The sequence below is a fragment of the Acomys minous genome (assembly GCF_964271855.1).
Source record: "Acomys minous genome assembly, chromosome: 6".
Taxonomy (NCBI): domain Eukaryota; kingdom Metazoa; phylum Chordata; class Mammalia; order Rodentia; family Muridae; genus Acomys; species Acomys minous.
In genome coordinates, this window is record NC_140487.1 from 64,537,015 (window position 1) to 64,555,091 (window position 18,077).

At 39.0% G+C, this 18,077-nt stretch overlaps 1 protein-coding gene across 5 annotated transcripts in view; it reads left to right on the forward strand.

Annotated features, from left to right (window-relative positions):
• TPK1 (thiamin pyrophosphokinase 1) overlaps nucleotides 1-18,077 on the forward strand; it is a 321,490-nt gene that overhangs the window by 86,876 nt on the left and 216,537 nt on the right. For all 5 annotated transcript variants that reach the window (XM_084785003.1, XM_084785004.1, XM_084785001.1 and 2 more), the window contains one exon: nucleotides 16,713-16,782. In XM_084785003.1, coding sequence (XP_084641129.1) covers nucleotides 16,713-16,782 — 70 coding nt within the window. The remainder of the gene's footprint in view (nucleotides 1-16,712; nucleotides 16,783-18,077) is intronic.

Sequence of the window (18,077 nt, forward strand, 5' to 3'; positions counted from 1 at the left end):
GCTTTCTTTTTCTGTTTCTTTTTATTTTCATTTTTTGTTATGTTTCTCTTTTAACAATACATTTGTAGTATTATATATGAATGAAATAAACTACATACAGCAGGAAGAACCATGAAACAATCATGACTTATATAAATGTTACATTCATAGTGATTTGGCTATTTGTATATGTCACATTTGAAGTAAACATCTTTCCTCTCTTGTTGGGTCTAAATTTCTGAATGAAAATCAATATCTATCATATCTCATCTCTATTAACTTAAAACATGATCCAGCGTTGTAGAGAGTGTTGGGTGACTGTTCAGGCAATAAATTGCCTCAGTCATTTTTTCATTTTGGAAGCTGCTAACCTGTACTTCTGGTTCACTCAGGTATTTACGTTTTATTCCTTCTCAAGTCTCTGATGGGATGAAGACCAGATAGTTTAGTCTTGCAATTAAGCTTAGTTGGTTAGGGGTTAAGAAGTTTTGGTATTTTTTTAAAGCTCTGCACTGGCCTTATTGTTTGAAAGAGATTTAGGCCATGCAGTATTGAGTTCAAGTTCAAGCACTTATGGGATACCAACTGCCCTGTGTAGGATATTGCATCAGGCTTGAGAGGTGTTAGGAGAGAGAGAGAGAGTAACAGTGAGGCAAGGAGAGACCAGTTAGGGTTCTCAGGACATAGAAACGGTTAAAAGATGACCAATTCAATGGACACATACTCACCTTGGAGTGGGAATATATAATACAATAAAAAATGTTCTATGTGTCTTGTGAGTTATCTGTTAGCTTTATCTTAGCTCCAAACCAGGCCTTAATTACTTAGACTCTAGGGATGGATCTGGACCTATGAAGCTTTCACCTTTGCCGTTTTGGCTGAGCCATCCCACTGGAGGATTTTGTCCATTGCAGCAAATACAACATCACGCGGTGCCCACAGAGGCATAAAGAGGAGTAGCGTTACTAGAAGAGACATTTCCTTCCGTCTGTGTACCCTTGTCTCGTCTGGTGCCTTCAGTATAGTATTTTGTGAAGTGTGAGCCCTTTCCAGCAATCCATAGAGGCAGTGGCTGCTCTTTTCGTAGATCTGCTTTCATGGTCCAGTTACTTTCACAAATTACTTCCCTCATTTCAAACACTACATGCCATGCCTTAATGGATTATACACCAGTGGATGCAGAGGCAAACTTGTTCCTTTAAGCATGCCAGTGTCAATAAAAGTGACCTTGATATTTGATGTCTTCAAGCTTTATCTCTTCTCTTCTAGGAGAACACTGAACTAGCTCAGAATGTGTGTGTGTGTTTGTGTGTGTGTGTGTGTGTGTGTGTGTGTGTGTGTGTATGTGTGTTATGTATGGATGTATATGTATATCATTTTTAATAATGTGAACTGTTGGTTTTCCTAGCACTATCACAGGCCCATTGCAGTGAGTACTGAAAGCACCTGACAATATATATATATATATATATTGTGTGTGTGTGTGGTTATCTCTGGCTTCTATCAAGTATTTTGTTGAATTGGAAAAGCCATGTTCCTTGTAGTTAGCAGTAAAATTGACCTTTATGATTCTCACACCTTAAGCTGGAGTTGCCTCATCCCTCATCCGTCACTAAGCAATCTTAAATGCTTGCAGGTGTAACATAGTATACTCTATAACCCACTGGAGCTAGAGAGTAATTTGGTTGTCTATAATGTGCTAGCTCTAATTTCCTTCGTATTCTGGCTAAAGCCTTCAATAGTATGTCGAAGGGAAGTAGTGAGTGTGGATATCCTTGTCTTGTGTCTGGCTTTATAGGAAAACTTAAATGGCTTAACTGTTGAGTTTAAGTAATGTTGATTGTGGCTTTTCATGTGTGACTGTTACTGTGTTGGGCTACAATCCTGTATGCCTTTTACTTTAGAGTTTTTTACATAGGGCTTTGGTTGTTTTTAAATGTTCTTTCTCCGTCTCCAAAGGATTGCATAGAGTATTGCCCTTTGTCTTTTCACACTGCTTTTCATATGTGCTGATTTGCATACCTGAACTACCCTGTTGCCTCAGGACAAGTCTAAATGAATGATGGTTAGATGATGCATTTAAATGTAGTTAAATTTTGTAAGCTTGTGTTGAAGATTTTTGAGTATTTTCATTTGGCTATTATTTCCTGTAATTTTCTTAAAATGTCCAAATATCTTTATTGAATAAATGAGCATGTCTTTAAATTAAATATGTCTTCCTTATATACTAAACCTCTTTTTACTGTGATTTTAATGCTTTTATTTACTTCTCAACTTACCTTTTGCAAGTATTGTCTAACTAAATGATGATCTAAAGTCAAATATTTTTAAATATTCATAGAAGTTTTTCCCTGATTTGTTAAAGCAAGGCTTTTCTCCTGATTTGTTAAATTTAGGATTACGGGTAATTTCTCAGAGCCAAGGAGATGGCTGAGTGTGTAAGAGCTCTTGCTATAAAATATATGATGATCTGAGTTCAAAATCCCAGCACAGCACCTCTGTAAAAAACTAACAAACAAAAGAACTGGACATGGCCACATATGTTTGTAATCCCTCATTGCAGCGTGGATCCATGGAGCTCCTGGACCAGCTCACTCTGCCACTGCCATATGGTGAGCTTCAAGTTCAGTAAGAGCACAGCCTTAAGGGAATAAGAATACTGGGATATATGCTCAACTATGTTCATAGCAGCTTTATTCATAACAGCCAGAGCATGGAAACAGCCTAAGTGTCCCTCAGTAGAAGAATGGATAAAGAAACTGTGGTGCATTTACACTATGGAATACTACTCAGTTATTAAAAACAAAGAATTCCCAAAATTTGTGGACAAATGGATTGAACTAGAAATGATCATAATGAGTGAGTTCACCAGAAGCAAAAAGAGTCAAATGGTATATATTCATTTATATCAAGACACTAGCCCAAGGGGCATGTCCCATGAAAGTCTCCACTAACCTGGAAACTGGGACAGAGGTGAGGACATCCTGTTGGGACTTTAGATGAGAGAAGCATGGGAGAATGGGGAAATAGAAGGATCCAGAGGGTCCTAGCAACCTACAAGAAGAACATTATGATACGCGGATCTGGGTCCAGGGGTCCTGCTCAAACTATGGCACCAGCCAAGGACAATATAGGCAGTAAACTTTGAACCCCTACCCAGATCTAGCCGATGGACAGGACATTTTCCACTGTTAAGTGGAGAGTGGAGTCTGACTTGCATGTAAACTCTGGTGCCCCATTTTTGACCATGTCCCCTGGATGGGGAGGCCCGGGGGCACTCAGAGGAAGGATAGCAGGTGCCAAGATGAGGCTTGGTACCCTATGACCATATAGTGGGGGAGGAGGTCCCCCTCAGTCACAGACATAGGGTAGGGAAGTAGGGGGAAAGTGGGAGGGAGGGAGGAATGGGAGGATACAAGGGATGGGCTAACAATTGAGATGTAATATGAATAATTAATAAAAAATTTTAAAAAGGAGAGTACTACAGGGGAAGAAACCTGACATCCTCCTCTGACGTAGACATACTCTTTCTAATGACATGCGTAACACAAACACAGGAAGGAGGGGAATGTGGGGAGGGAGGGAGAGAGGTAGAGAAAAAGTGTGTCTAAGACTTCCCTGAGATAGCCCATGCACCAAAAGCCATCCCGTGCTCTACAAGTGTAAAATGATGGTAGTAGAGGTGGTTTTGCCTCTTTAAGCTCTTTGCTGTTTCCTTGTTATTAAGACTGTTAATGTCGGTCTACAGATGGCCCATGTGTCATCATCTGTAGGGTTTGATTTGTTGCCAGTTACTCCTGCTTTTCTAGATATAGTACTCGTTCTTCTACTCATAACCTTTATGTACTCATCCCTCCACTCCGTTTTCTTATTTGTTTTTTTTTTTTTTTCTTTTTAATCAGGAAGAAATAGCTCATGGCTATTCCCATTAGGAAAAAAAAGATAGTCAGATTATATGTGAAATTCTGAGTAAGTTGAAAATATAAATATTAATTGATTTTCAGTTCCTAATTTTTCATCCATGAGCTCTATCTGTTAGTGTTAACCTTTTATTACCTTTTAGATCTAAGGGCCATTCTTTGACCAAGAGAACAGATGTATTTGCTGGGAACTCTCACTCAGTAAACTGTATTAAAATATACATACCTTAGTTTCCAATTTATTGGAGAGAGAGAGAAAAACAAAAACAACAGTGATGATGCATTTGTGGAGGTCAAAGGACAAATTTGGGAGTTGATTCTTTTCTTTTTTTTCTTTTTTGGTCTTTTGAGGCATGGTCTCTCTATGTAGCCTTGGCTGTCCTGGACTCACTTTGTAGACCAGGCTGGCCTCGAACTCACAGCGATCCGCCTGCCTCTGCCTCCCGAGTCCTGAGATTAGAGGCGTGTGCCACCATGCCAGGTGAGGAGTTGACTCTTGCTTTCCACTCTGGGTTCTGAGGATTAAACTCACGTCTTCAGGTTTGTGTAGTAAGTAATTTGACTTGCTGAGCCATCTCATTGACCTAAACTATTTTATATTAATATTAAAGGTATTAGGAAAGGAAGAATTTTAAGCTAGATAGGTCCTGTTTCTTCTACTTGTACAAAATAAAATAAATATAGCTATTATCTTTGTGTGTGTGTGTATCAGTGTTTTTACTTTTGAGGTATGCTACAGTGTATCTGCCTTTTGGATGATGTCTCGTGTCTCTGGGACTTGTTGCTACTGGAACTTTCCTGTTGCCTTAGGAAAAGGTTGACGAGATCTGGTGCGAAAGGAAGGGTCAGTGTACTCAGAGCTCCACTCACTCCACAGTCTCATATTTATTCTGTAACGTATTTTCATCAGCAAAGTGATTTCGAAGCTTTATTTAAAAACTGTTACATTTTTTTCCAGGTGAAGAGCTCCCCTCTTTGACTCTTCTGTACATGCTCCTCTTGCTGGTTACAAGCATTTGTCTCTGCTATGTGCGTGGATATGTGATTTTTGTCTCCATGTTATCACTTAGTCTTATGGATAATTGTACACCATGCAGTGAACTAACTGGTCAACGGAAACTACCATTTCACAGGCCACTGTTCATGGAAGGAGAATGGGAGAGCTGAACTTAATCAGCTTGGGAAAAGATGTGAACACTTAGCCGTTCCCGGAGGGCAGTCAGAAGGGCTTGTCTTCAGCTCTCGCTGCTGTGAGTAATTTAGTTATGGAGCCTTAAGTAAATAGGAGGTGCGCATGAAATAGATGTGAATACAGTTTAGCTAGCATATAATTAGCCTGACTTTAGCAGCTAGGTAGTGTAGCTTCTAGGTGGTAATCTTGAGTTTAGATTGGGAAACTTCCACGATCGCAGTGAGCGGTCTTCCTTCCAGCTATGTGCTGTGGACCTGGTCAGCCTGCTGAGCAGCGGGTGTGCTCCTCTTGGAGCCCTGCTTTTCCACTTTGCCAAGACCATGAGTGGACATTGGCCTTGGCAGATACTCAGTTGCCATAACCGCAACAGCATGTTGCTGTTGGCATGTAATATGTACAGGGCAGGAATACTGACTATCCTTCAGTGCTCCAGAGAAGCACTCAGAAAAGACTCCAAATGTGCATCATGCCAAGTCTTATGATGCCAACTCTGACTTCTTCCATCTTTGCTATACTCACTGTGGATTGAGTTCATATTTGCTATCCTATCCCTAAAGAGTAGCTGACTACCAGTGAAAATGTGTGTAAGGATTGACAGCTCGTGAGATCTTACTCATTTCTAACAATCCATATTCAGTTTAATAAATACATGTTTTTATACACACAAGATAATTTTATTTATCTATATTACTTAGCTGTTTTTATACAGATGAGATTTGCACATTTTTATTTATTTATTTTTTATTAATTCATTCATATTACATCTCAATTGTTATCCCATCCCTTGTATCCTCCCATTCCTCCCTCCCTCCCGCTTTCACCGTATTCCCCTCCCCTATGACTGTGGCTGAGGGGGATTTCCTCCCCCTGTATATGCTCATAGGGTATCAAGTCTCTTCTTGGTAGCCTGCTATCCTTCCTCTGAGTGCCACCAGGTCTCCCCATCCAGGGGACGTGGTCCAATATGGAGCACCAGAGTTCGTGTGAAAGTCAGTCCCCACTGTCCACTTAAGTGTGGAGAATGTCCTGTCCGTTGGCTAGATCTGGGTAGGGGTTTGGCGCTTACGAGCTTTGCACATTTTAAAGAAAATTTTCTCTGTGCTAGGTGATATAAAGCAGCTTGGTGGAAGGCGGTTTACCTGAGATTTCTTAGTAATTAGATAGTTGGTGACACCCAGAATTAAAGAGGTATTTTATTATAGACTCTATAAATAGGATCATGGAAGACTAGATGTCATACTTCATCTCTGCAGTACATTAGAAGAGAGAAAGGATAATAGAATCTACACAGCAGTATTTACTAAAAGGTAATAAAAATCTCCATTACTTGGCATGAAGCAGGTCATTAGGGCTGGTGCAGGACTATGCATGTTGATGCTCCGTGTAAATACTGCTTGATTTTCATTTGAAATAGGATAATTTTGTTCTAGGGACTTGACTAAAATTTAATGAGTATCCCACTTACTATCGGAAGAATATTACAAATAATGTGAGCTTTCTTAATAATTGCACATAAATATACTATAAGTAAAATCTTCCGTCTAACACCCTGAAAAAGATCTCCAAGCAGCAGTTAATTTTGTGTGCATTTCAGCACTCCTCTAAGAAAAGTAAATCGTTATTTCTTCAGGAGAGAATATATTTCCATGCGTTTCTGAGTAAAAGCACTTTTTTTTTTCTACATGAAATAAAGCCCTGGAAGAGAAAGCACACTAATCTGTCTCTCTTTACCAAGTCCAGGAACTAAGTGACTGAGCTGCATCTGAGGCTTTCCTGGTGATTTACATACCAGCCGTAGGCATGGTACCTCCTCTTTAAGAGCTTGTTTTGATAGAGGTTTGAGGACTCTGCCTCTAAATTAGAACTTAATATTTGTCCTAGTCTGTGCTTTCTTATTTTAAATGGTGTAGAACCCAACTCAAACTTGCTTCAGCCAGAAAGAAAATCTATTAAGTCACACAACTAAGACTGGTGCCTGGCTTTAGCTATGACAGTGGGAACTCGGTGTGTTCACACTTGTCTCCTTGCTTTCTTGCTTGGGGTCAGAATGACAGCCTTCATAGTTCCACAGCCCCAATCGCAAGCTGCGTGGCAGGAAAGGAGGAAACCTACAAACTCCCCTTGACTCTGCCTGATGAAGTATTTTATCCTTCCTCCCAAATAGGGATTATTCTTATTTATTTCTATCATAAATATATATATATATGTCTGTTTTCTTTTGCTCGCCTATGTGTGTGTGCATGATCCTACCACCCCCATGTATTGGGGATTGATCCCAGGAGTTTACATATATTAAGGAAATGTCAGATGCCATTCATGCAGGAATGGACTTCAGGCAAGCAAGGAAAGCAAGGGAGCTTCCTGGAGGTGCCCACATCTGTAATATCTGTAAGGGTGTGCCCTAGTAGGCAAAGTCCATAGGGACCTCGTCTCTGCATATATAATTGTTTATGCTCTAATAACTGCTTTTCTCTGTCAGGCAGATTCCAGAATCATGAGGATGATTTTATAATTCTTGATAATGACTCCTAAATTGATTCAAGTGGCTTTCTCAGCCCCCCTCCTGCAGAATAACTAAAAATGCTAGGAATTCTGTGATTTTTCACTTGCACAGATTAGTGTCTTCAGATAAGCTTTAACACAAGATGAGTCCTGGTATGTGCTATAAATATAGGCAAGTTGGTTTAAACTTCCTAGGAACCCAAAATATAATGGGGCTACCAAGAAATGTCTAAATACAAATCTTACTGTCAATAAATATAAACTGTTTCATTGTAATTTGTTGTTGTTGTTTTGGTTTTTTTGAGACAGGGTTTCTCTCTGTAGCCTTGGCTGTCCTAGACTTGCTTTGTAGACCAGACTGGCCTTGAACTCACAGCGATCCGCCTGCCTCTGCCTCCCGAGTGCTGGGATTAAAGGCGTGTTCCACCAAGCCCAGCTCTCATTGTAATTTCTTATACTGTGTCAGCTTTGGTATAATATATGATCATTCTAAGTTTACTTTGTATCTTGGGATGAAAGACAGATAAAATTATTGTCCTGAACTCACTATAAACTAAGAGATAGCTGGAAAATGTGTAGCCAGGTCATTCCCAATAGAAAAGACATATATTCTTGTAACTTCTTAGACCTTGTTAACCTTTAGGCCTTGTCAACCTTTGTCATTCTGAACTCACTGTGAACTTATGTAATGGATACGTAGATAAGAAATGGTTAGTTTTAATGAAAAAACATGTAACCTGTTGTATTTTCAAATTCATCTGTTTCCTGTGATTAATTGCCTTTTTGACTATGAGGTAATTCCTTTTCTGATGTAGAGAGCTTTGCCTCAAAAGTATAAAAATTTATGACCAGACAAGAAACAGCATTGAAGTTTTTAACTTCATCCACCTTTTCCTCTTGAATGATTTTCTCCCTCTCTCTCTGTCTGTCTCTCTCTGTCTGTCTCTCTCTGTCTCTCTGTCTCTCTCTCTCTGTCTCTCTCTGTCTCTCTGTCTCTCTCTCTCTTTCTCTGTCTCTCTCTCTCTCTCTCTGTGTGTGTGTGTGTGCACGCACGCGCACGCGCGTATGATCTATTTTCTTTTTTTTTAATAATAACACATTTTTATTGAAAATTAAAAATAATTCCTATTACATCTCATTTTCTATCCCATCCCATGCATCCTCCCATTCCTCCCTCCCTCCCACTTTCACCCCAATCCCCCTTCCCTATGACTGTGGCTGTGGGGGACCTCCTCCCCCTGAATATGGTGCTAGGGTATCAAGTCTTTTCTTGGTAGTCTGCTATCCTTCCTCCGAGTGCCATTGGGCCTCCCCAACAAAGGGACATGGCCAAATATGGGGCACCAGAGATCCTGTGAAAGTCAGTCCCCAGTCTCCACTTAGCTGTGGAGAATGTTCTGTCCCTTGGCTAGATCTGGGTAGGGGTTTGATGATGACTGCCCGTTTTGTCCATGGTTGGTGCCTTAGATCAAGCAGAATCCCTGGGCTCAGATCTAGCCATCATAATGTTCTTCTTGTAGGTTTCTAGGACCCTCTGGATCCACCTACTTGCCTATTCCCTATATTTTTCTCACCTAGAGTCTCAATAGGATGTCCTCACCTCTATCCCAGTTTCATGGTAGGTGCAGACTTTCATGGGACCTGTCCCTTGGGCTAGTGTCCAGTAATAAGTGAGTATATACCATTTGACTCTTTCTGCTTCTGGGTTAGCTCACTCATTATGATCATTTCTAGCTCAATCCATTTGTCCACAAATTTTGGAAAATCCTTGTTTTTAATAGCTGAGTAGTATTCCATAGTGTATATGTACCACAGTTTCTTTATCCATTCTTCTACTGAGGGGCACTTAGGCTGTTTCCATGTTCTGGTGATTATGAATAAGGCTGCTATGAACATGGTTGAGCAAATTTTCTTGTTGTGTGCTGGAGCATCTTCTGGGTATACTCCTAGGAGTGGAATAGCTGGGTCTTGAGGAAGCCCTATTCCCATTTTTCTGAGATAGCACCAGATAGATTTCCAAAGTGGTTGTACTAGTTTGCATTCCCACCAGCAATGAAGGAGTGTTCCTCTCTCTCCACATCCTCGCCAGCATGTGTTGTCACTTGAATGTTTGATTTTAGCCATTCTGATGGGTGTAAGATGGAATCTCAGAGTTGTTTTGATTTGCATTTCTCTGATGACTAGAGATGTTGAGCATTTCTTTAAGTGTGTCTCAGCCCTTTAATATTCCTCTGTTGAGAATTCTCTGTTTAATTCTGAGCCCCATTTCTCGATTGGGTTATTTGGTTTGGTGGCATTTAATTTCTTGAGTTCTTTATATATTTTGGATATTAGACCTTTGTCAGATGCAGGGTTGTTGAAGATTATTTCCCAGTTTATAGGCTGTCGCTTTGTTCTTTTGACAGTGTCTCCTGCCTTACAGAAGCTTCTCAGCCTCATGAGGTCCCATTTACTAATTGTTGACCTTAAGGCCTGGGCTGTTGGTGTTCTGTTCAGGAAGTTGTCTCCTGTGCCGATGTGTTCCAGGCTCTTCCCCACTTTTTCTTCTAACTGATTTAGTGTCTCTGGTTTTATATTGAGGTCTTTAATCCATTTGGACTTGAGTTTTGTGCATAGTGACAAGTATGGGTCCAATTGCATTTTTCTACATGTAGAAATCCAGTTAGACCAGCACCCATTTGTTGAAGATGCTATCCTTTTTCCATTGAATAGATGTGGCTTCTTTGTCAAAAATCAGGTGACTATATGTGTGTGGATTCATATCTGGGTCTTCAATTCGATTCCATTGATCAACCAGCCTATTGCTGTGCCAGTACCATGCTGTTTTAAGTACTATTGCTCTATAGTACAGCTTGAGATCAGGTATGGAGATTCCTCCTGAGGATCTTTTATTGTATAAGACTGTTTTAGCTATTCTGGGTTTTTTGTTTTTCCATACACATGATCATCTCCTTAGATGCAGAAAAAGCATTTGACAAAATCCAACACCTATTCATGTTTAAAGTATTGGAGAGATCGGGGATACAAGGTACATTCCTAAACATAATAAAGGCGATATACAACAAGCCAATAGCCAGAATCAAATTAAATGGAGAGATACTCAAGGAAATTCCTCTAAAATCAGGGACCAGACAAGGCTGCCCACTCTCTCCATATCTCTTCAATATAGTTTTTGAAGTCCTAGCCAGAGCAATAAGACAACACAAGAAGATCAAGGGCATCCAAATGGGAAAGGAAGAAGTCAAACTATCCCTATTTGCAGATGATATGATAGTGTACATAAGTGACCCCCAAAATTCCACCAGAGAACTCCTTCAGTTGATAAGCACGTTCAGCAAACTGGCTGGGTACAAAATTAACTCAAAAAAATCAGTAGCCTTCCAATATACAAATGACAATCATACAGAGGAAGAAATTAGGAAATCTACACACTTCACATTAGCCACAAGCAAGTTAAAATATCTAGGAGTAACTCTAACCAAACAAGTGAAAGACTTGTTTGAAAAAATCTTTAAGTCCCTAAAGAAAGAGATTGAAGGTGACTTGAGAAGATGGAGGGATCTCCCCTGTTCGTGGATCGGGAGAATCAACATAGTAAAAACGGCCATTTTACCAAAAGCAATCTACAGATTCAATGCAATCCCTATCAAAATACCTACACAATTTTTTAAAGACATTGAAAGGTATGATCTATTTTCTATCTCTCTTATTTATTTATTTTTTAAAGATTTATTAATTTATTATATATGCAGTGTTCTTCCTACATGTACACCTGCAGGCCAGAAGAGGGCACCAGATCTCATTATAGGTGGTTGTGAGCCACCATGTGCTTGCTGGGAATTGAACTCAGGAACTCAGGACCTCTGGAAGAGCAGTCAGTGCTCTTAACCTCTGAGCCATCTCTCCAGCCCCTCTCTCTTATTTCATATTTCCGTGTATATTCACAAATCAACCAACAAACTCAGGGCACCGCTGTCACCAGGCGTACTGTAGCTTACCGAAGCCCTCGCTATTCCTGTAGAGAACTGAGATTCAAGTGTCAGCACCCACACAGCAGCTCACAGCCGCTTGTCACTCATGTTCCAGAGGACTTGATGCCTTTTCTGACTCCCACAGGGTCCAGGCACTTACTTGGCAAAGAGACATACATGAAAGCAAACGTTCATACAATACAAATAATAAAAATGCAATTTTCTTTAAAAAATAATATACTAAAGGCAAAGGTAGTGACACATTCATGTAATCCTATAGTGTAGGAGGCTGAGGCTGGAAGATGACAAATTTATACTAATACATATAAAAACAACTTTGTTGATGGTTTGATATTTAGACTATTATATAGCTGCCACTATTCACGTGATAGCCATGTGTATCTGTTGCAGTTTTTACCATTATTTCATGTATGTAGCAGCAAGGGTCCTTAAGCCTACGATATTGTCAATCTACACGTATTCAGGTTGGCTATATAGGATTTCTGCATCAAAGCGGAAACACATTTAAAAGTATTATAAATTGTAGCACTGTCTGCAATAGCGCATCTTCTTCTTCACCCCCTCCTTGCTTTATCTACATTGTATTTCTGTCATTTTTTTTCATTTTTTGTTAATTTGGTAGAATACACCGGAGTAATTTTGATGATTTTGCATTAAAATCAGAGTTGTTGGGATTTGCTTTAAATCACTGGGCTAGCTTGTATTCACAGATACTGGGATCAAAATAGAACTCCATGGATCTTTTAAGTAACTGAAATGCCAAGATTTTTCTTTTCTTCTCCTCTTTTCTCTCTCTTTTTCCTCATATAAATGCTTGAAATTACTTTAATATAGTGTACTTTGCAGTAAGTCAAATTATGTCTGCTCAATTTTATTCAACAGATGCTTTGGAATAGTCAATTTACGTGTAATTGTGAATGTAGCGTTCTTCTGTTAATACTGCTAAATGCTGAGGAAAAAAAATAAACCTTAAAGATCTCTTGAACATGCTAGAGTTGCTGAAGCAGAAAAGTCACTCCCGTGACTTTCAGTGTATTTTAGTTTTCAGATGTTTATCCACCGGAAGCATAGTAAGTAATTGTTCAATCATTACTTGGCAAATCTGCAAAAATTTTGCTGTATAAGCTAGCGGACATTTTACATTAAGAGATAACTCATGCAGTAATGCTTAGGACAATTTAAATTATGACGAATGAACATTTTTAGTCCGATTTATTGTGATTTATCTGACTCCTCCTTTAGAGTGCCCTCTGCTTCTGGTCCTGTTAGGTAGTCATTCCCCTTGTTGACTATGCAAATTGCACATTTCCCAAACTGCTGTGTGTGAACCCATGCCAGCATTGGTTGTTATATTCTTCAAGTATTTTCTTTTCAAATGCAATTTTATTTATATACTTGTTAAATTTGAAAACATTTTTGTGAATAAAACTTAAAAGAAGAAAAGACCAGTTTTATGGTACCTTATGATAATCAAATTGCTTCACAAATGGATTTCTTCTTCTCTTCAAAAGAAATAAATCCCCATTCTTAACTTGTTTTTTTTATTTTATTAATTTATTCAGATTACAACTCAATTGTTATCCTATCACTTGTATCCTTCCATTCCTCCCTCCCTCCCGCTTTCACTTTATTTCCCTCCCCTAGGTCTATGGACCTCCTCCCCCACTAGATGGTCTTAGACTATCAAGTCTCATCTTGGTAGCCTGCTTATTCTTTCTTTGAGTGCCACCAGGCCTCCCCACCAAGGGAAGGTATTCAAATATGGGGCACCAGAGTTCATGTCAAAGTCAGTCCCTGCTCTCCACATAACTGTGGAGAATGCCCTGTCCATTGGGTAGATCAGAGTAGGGGTTTGATGTTTACAATTGTATTGTCCTTGGTTAGTACAATAATTTGAGCAGACCCCCCCCCCCCGGGCCCCAATCTACCTATCACGATGTTCTTCTTGTAGGTTTCTAGGACCCTCTGGGTCCTTCTATTTCCCCATCTCCTATATTTTGCATGTAATGAGAGGATAGTCTGGGCATTTTCTCATGAATATTCTAACTCAGTTTTACACTTAAAGCATTGATAAACAGATACTTTAGTTACTAGGTGCCTCTCTTTTCATAAACTTCTCTAAATCTATCAAATAATATATACATGTTAAAAATAACAATAACTTTTTAATTTTAAAAATATCTGGGAAATTTTAGCTGACCGGCATGTGTTGAGTTCCTTTCTGTCTCATCCTTTGATAATGACCCCTGTCTGCTCATTGCATTTGATGTTTTTGTTAGTCCAGTGGACATTACATTTGTTTCTCACTCTATTTTCTTCCAGTAGCTTGGATGCCTACCAAATGTAACTGTGCTTTTTAAAAAAAAATTATGTCACTGGGGACAAAACCATGCTTCCCACATGCTAGGTCATCACTATATCACTGAGGTACAACCCTGGCTCTTTAAAACACGTAATTGTTGAATTCAGCTGATCTTTGCTTTGTAATACAGTGTGGAGAATTGATCTCATTCTACATGTTAATCTTCACCAATTAAACCCTATTTCTTACATTTTATATTGCTTTAGTAAATAAATTTTTACATAAACGATCCCATATACTTGTTAATTTTGTTTATGGAGAATTACTTTTTATACTCTGAGGGTAATTACTGATCGTTTACCATCTGTTTCTATTAATCAGTCTTTTTATCCCTCCAATCAGTGATATTATGCTGTATTTTATATGAGTGCATTGCTCCCTCTTCACTTCTAATGATTTTGATATGTAAAAAAAAAAGTGCCATAAATTATATGAACTTCTGTCAGTTATATTCATGGCATAGTATGAACCTAGGTCTCAGCTCTTATAAATTATGTTGGGTGGTTAATGAAATTAGCCATCTCTCTTAGTTGTGTCTATAAAAATTCTTGCTTTTGTTTAGTATTTTGTAGTAGCTTGTGTTGTTCCTTTCTAAGAATGTAAGGTCCTCATATATATATATATATATATATATATATATATATATATATTTTTTTTTTTTTTTTTTTTAATTCTAACAAAAGGAGAGAAAACCATTTGCGGAATGCCCAGTATGTTCATGTACGGGTGAGAAAGACCACATATAATTATTAAATTATTTATTGTTTAGTGACCCTTCTTCATAGGTGAAGAAGCTCAAGCTAAAACTGCATGTGTTTTACCCACTTAGCGTGTTTTACTTCATGTGTAACAGGGATCACAGAAAAAATAGTTAGACTTTGATGGGGCTTTTGAATCTGTTCATAGTGTTGGTTAGATGTCCATTGCATTATCTTCCCTGCTTTTTAACATATGAAAAGTTACAGTAAAATATTCTAAATCTTCTTAAAAATATAGGTAATTTTGCACACAAAAGGAGGACAGGATGATTTTAAAATGAAGAGGTAGGTCAACAGAGTAGTTTGTTTCATCTGAAGCCATCCCTGTCTTGGGCATTTGCTCAGAATGATGACTCAGTGAGAAAGACTCTAGAACTTTGGACTGGGAAAGCAGTTGAATGCTTTGAGCAGAACTCAACAGGCTATTTTATTGGGAGCCTGGAAGACAGTGCTGCGAAGAGTAAAGCAAAGAGTAGAACCTGCAGAGAGGAATAAAGAGGACTCCAGTAGCCACTGGGTGCAGGCTGGTCATATAAGACTTTGAAAAATAATCTGGCTACACCATGTCACTTGCCTGAGATGAAATAAAGTAACGGACTAATTTTTTTGGTGGAGGAAATTTCAACATTGCATAAATTTGAGTCTGTGACACCATTACTACTGATTACTCTTATACGGATCACAGTGAAAAAGTAACTCATATACTTAGTGGCTTTGATTTCACTAGTTGCTTAGGGCCAGAAGGCAAGACTTTGATCTATTTTTTAAGACTTTGATCTATTAAAGATAAAGAAATTGCTACAATATCCTGTTAAATAACCAGTATCTTGCATCCACTCCTATTCCATAGCAGAAAAATAGTTTGAACTGAACCCCGTACGGCAAAGATTTTTTTTAAATAAGTAAATGAAGGCAAGGCTTTCTAAATCAACATGATCAAGGCTCATATGAACTCTCAGAGACATAGGCAGAATGCACAGGGCCTGCCCAGAGAGATGCCTTTTACGTAGATATTATGGCTTCCAGTGTACTGTTTTTAATGGTATTCCTGAGTGTGAAAAGGAGTGGGCCTTTGTTTCTGGGCCTTCTCTAGCGCTCTTTTCCTTCTCTTTGTTTTGTCCAACTCTGATGTGTTAGCTTTTGTTTTAGCTCATTTTATTTTATTTTACTAAAAAAAATATTTAAAAATTTGAAACAAAACATAAAAGCCCTTTATTGAAAATTTAATAGTTTAAAAATTAGTAATCATAACTAATTAGCATACAATTACTAACAATATATAATACTGATATTTGACATAATGGAGAAATTCAATTATAAGTTGAAAGAGAGCTGGTCATGTACACAAGGAAGGCAAGAATGAAACTCTGGAGAATGTTTGAGGCCAGGTAAGACTGTCCTCAGGGATGTTTCAGTGGAGTTCTCAGAGACAGAAAGTAAACAGGATGGAAGTAATTGAGTTAAAATGACCATGATTCCTCCAGAACTTGAGAAAGATGCGTCCTCAGCTTTGGGAAGCTTGTTTCACATAGGGATAGTTTTGAAGTTCAAACATCTCAGAGAAAAGGAAGGTCTTCAGTGTTTCCAGAGAGAAGACGAGTGAGCCACAGGACAGTGAGACATGCTGACACCTGAGAGCACCACTGTTCCCAGTGGCAGTACTAAGCCACAGGGTTCATGTGTCAGAGCAACTATCAGAAGCTGTATCCTGTCATGAGCCGGAACCTACCTTCTGTTATAAAAGAGGAAAAACAAGTTGTAGGATGGGCTAGCACCACACATTTCCCACCGCTGCCCGGAGGGACTGAAGAAGATGCAGAGGGTCTGTGGTGGTTCTGCCCTCTTATGTAGATCTCTTGCCGTAACAACATGTGTCATAAGGTGGACATCAAAGTCCAGGGGGTAGTGCGCTGGTGTGTTCTATGTGCTCGCTGTACGGTGGTCTTCATGGGAGAGGCAGTGCTGTGTCATCTGTACCGAAATAATATGTGTTCTTTTTGTTTGAAGCTCTCTTCAGAGCCTGTGCTGATGGAGGTGCCAACCGGTTATACGATATCACCGAAGGAGAGAGAGAAAGGTACGCCCCTGGCAAGACCGTGCCTGCGTGCTCCTCACGTCAGCTGCTGCCCGCTTTTAGTCCTTCTATGGCGACTGTTTCGTTTCCTGCATATTTATTCATCAGAGGAATGCGCCTCTGTGAGAGGGGCTGAGCTGTGTAACTAGGATGTATTCTTTCTTTCAATGGGATCTCTTCGAATTAGGATCATCTCTATTCTTTTTAAAAATCCTATTCTATTACTTTAAAAGCCTTGTTAAGTCACTTTATCAAGTATTGAAATTTGTGAGGACTTTGAAGATTGGCTAAAATAAAACCTCAGATGGCTATTTATGTTGGTATTAGAGCACTTTAAATAAATAAAAGCTGGACTTCTGGAAAAGAAGTAGTCTGCTGTAGAAAATGTGAGGCTTTAGAGTAGTGTTGAGTAAATCTCAGTAGGGCTTAGCTCTTCTTAATTACTTCCGAGTTACACACATTTTCTGGAGAGAGTTTAGTTAATGAATTGTTCTCTGCATTGTCTAGGTTCCCTGATTGGTATGGTGAGATATTTTTTGATGAGAGAAAATGATTGATAGAAACAGATTTTCAGACTAGCTCGGTTGTGGATGGATGTGTTGGCCTAACTCACTTGGAGGCACAAGATTCATGGCGTAGATGAGAGTGCGCTGTGGAATGGTATTGAGATGTATTGAAATGGTTGGCATTTGAGAAATTGCCTACTTGCTTCCAAAACAAAAATAAGAATATTATGGCATAACAGGCCCTTTGTGGGCATTAAACATATGTGGTTTGAAGCCATGTATTTTTCTTTATGACATCAGAATGTTTAACTTCAGTTTCCTGAAACTGGAGCTGCTGTTGAAAGCAGCTGGTTCTTACTGTGGAGAAGCCCTGTTTCCTCTGAGATGAGATGTTATTGCTATCATCTGGAAACGGGATGCTGTTATAAAAAAAACAAACAGTAATCGTGACAGCTTTGGAGAGTTAAATTTCCTTTCCTCATTTACTGCACAACTCTGCAAGTTTCTCTGACAGTATCTCCTAATATCTGATGGCATGGACAATGTCTGAAAAACCTTCCAAGTTGTTTTAAATAGTGCTTGGCACATCGTTCAGAATATGGTGTCATGTTATGGGGACTCAGATTATAAACTGGGCACTGCTTGTCTCGTGCCTTTTGCCTGGTTGCTACTAAGTAGTTGGCAGTTAAGCACTATTTCGCTAGTGGTAGACACAGACCAGGAACATAATTAAACGCAGTACTTGGGAAGTTATTAACCCACTGCTTTCCACCTGTTCCTTGATTATGAAAG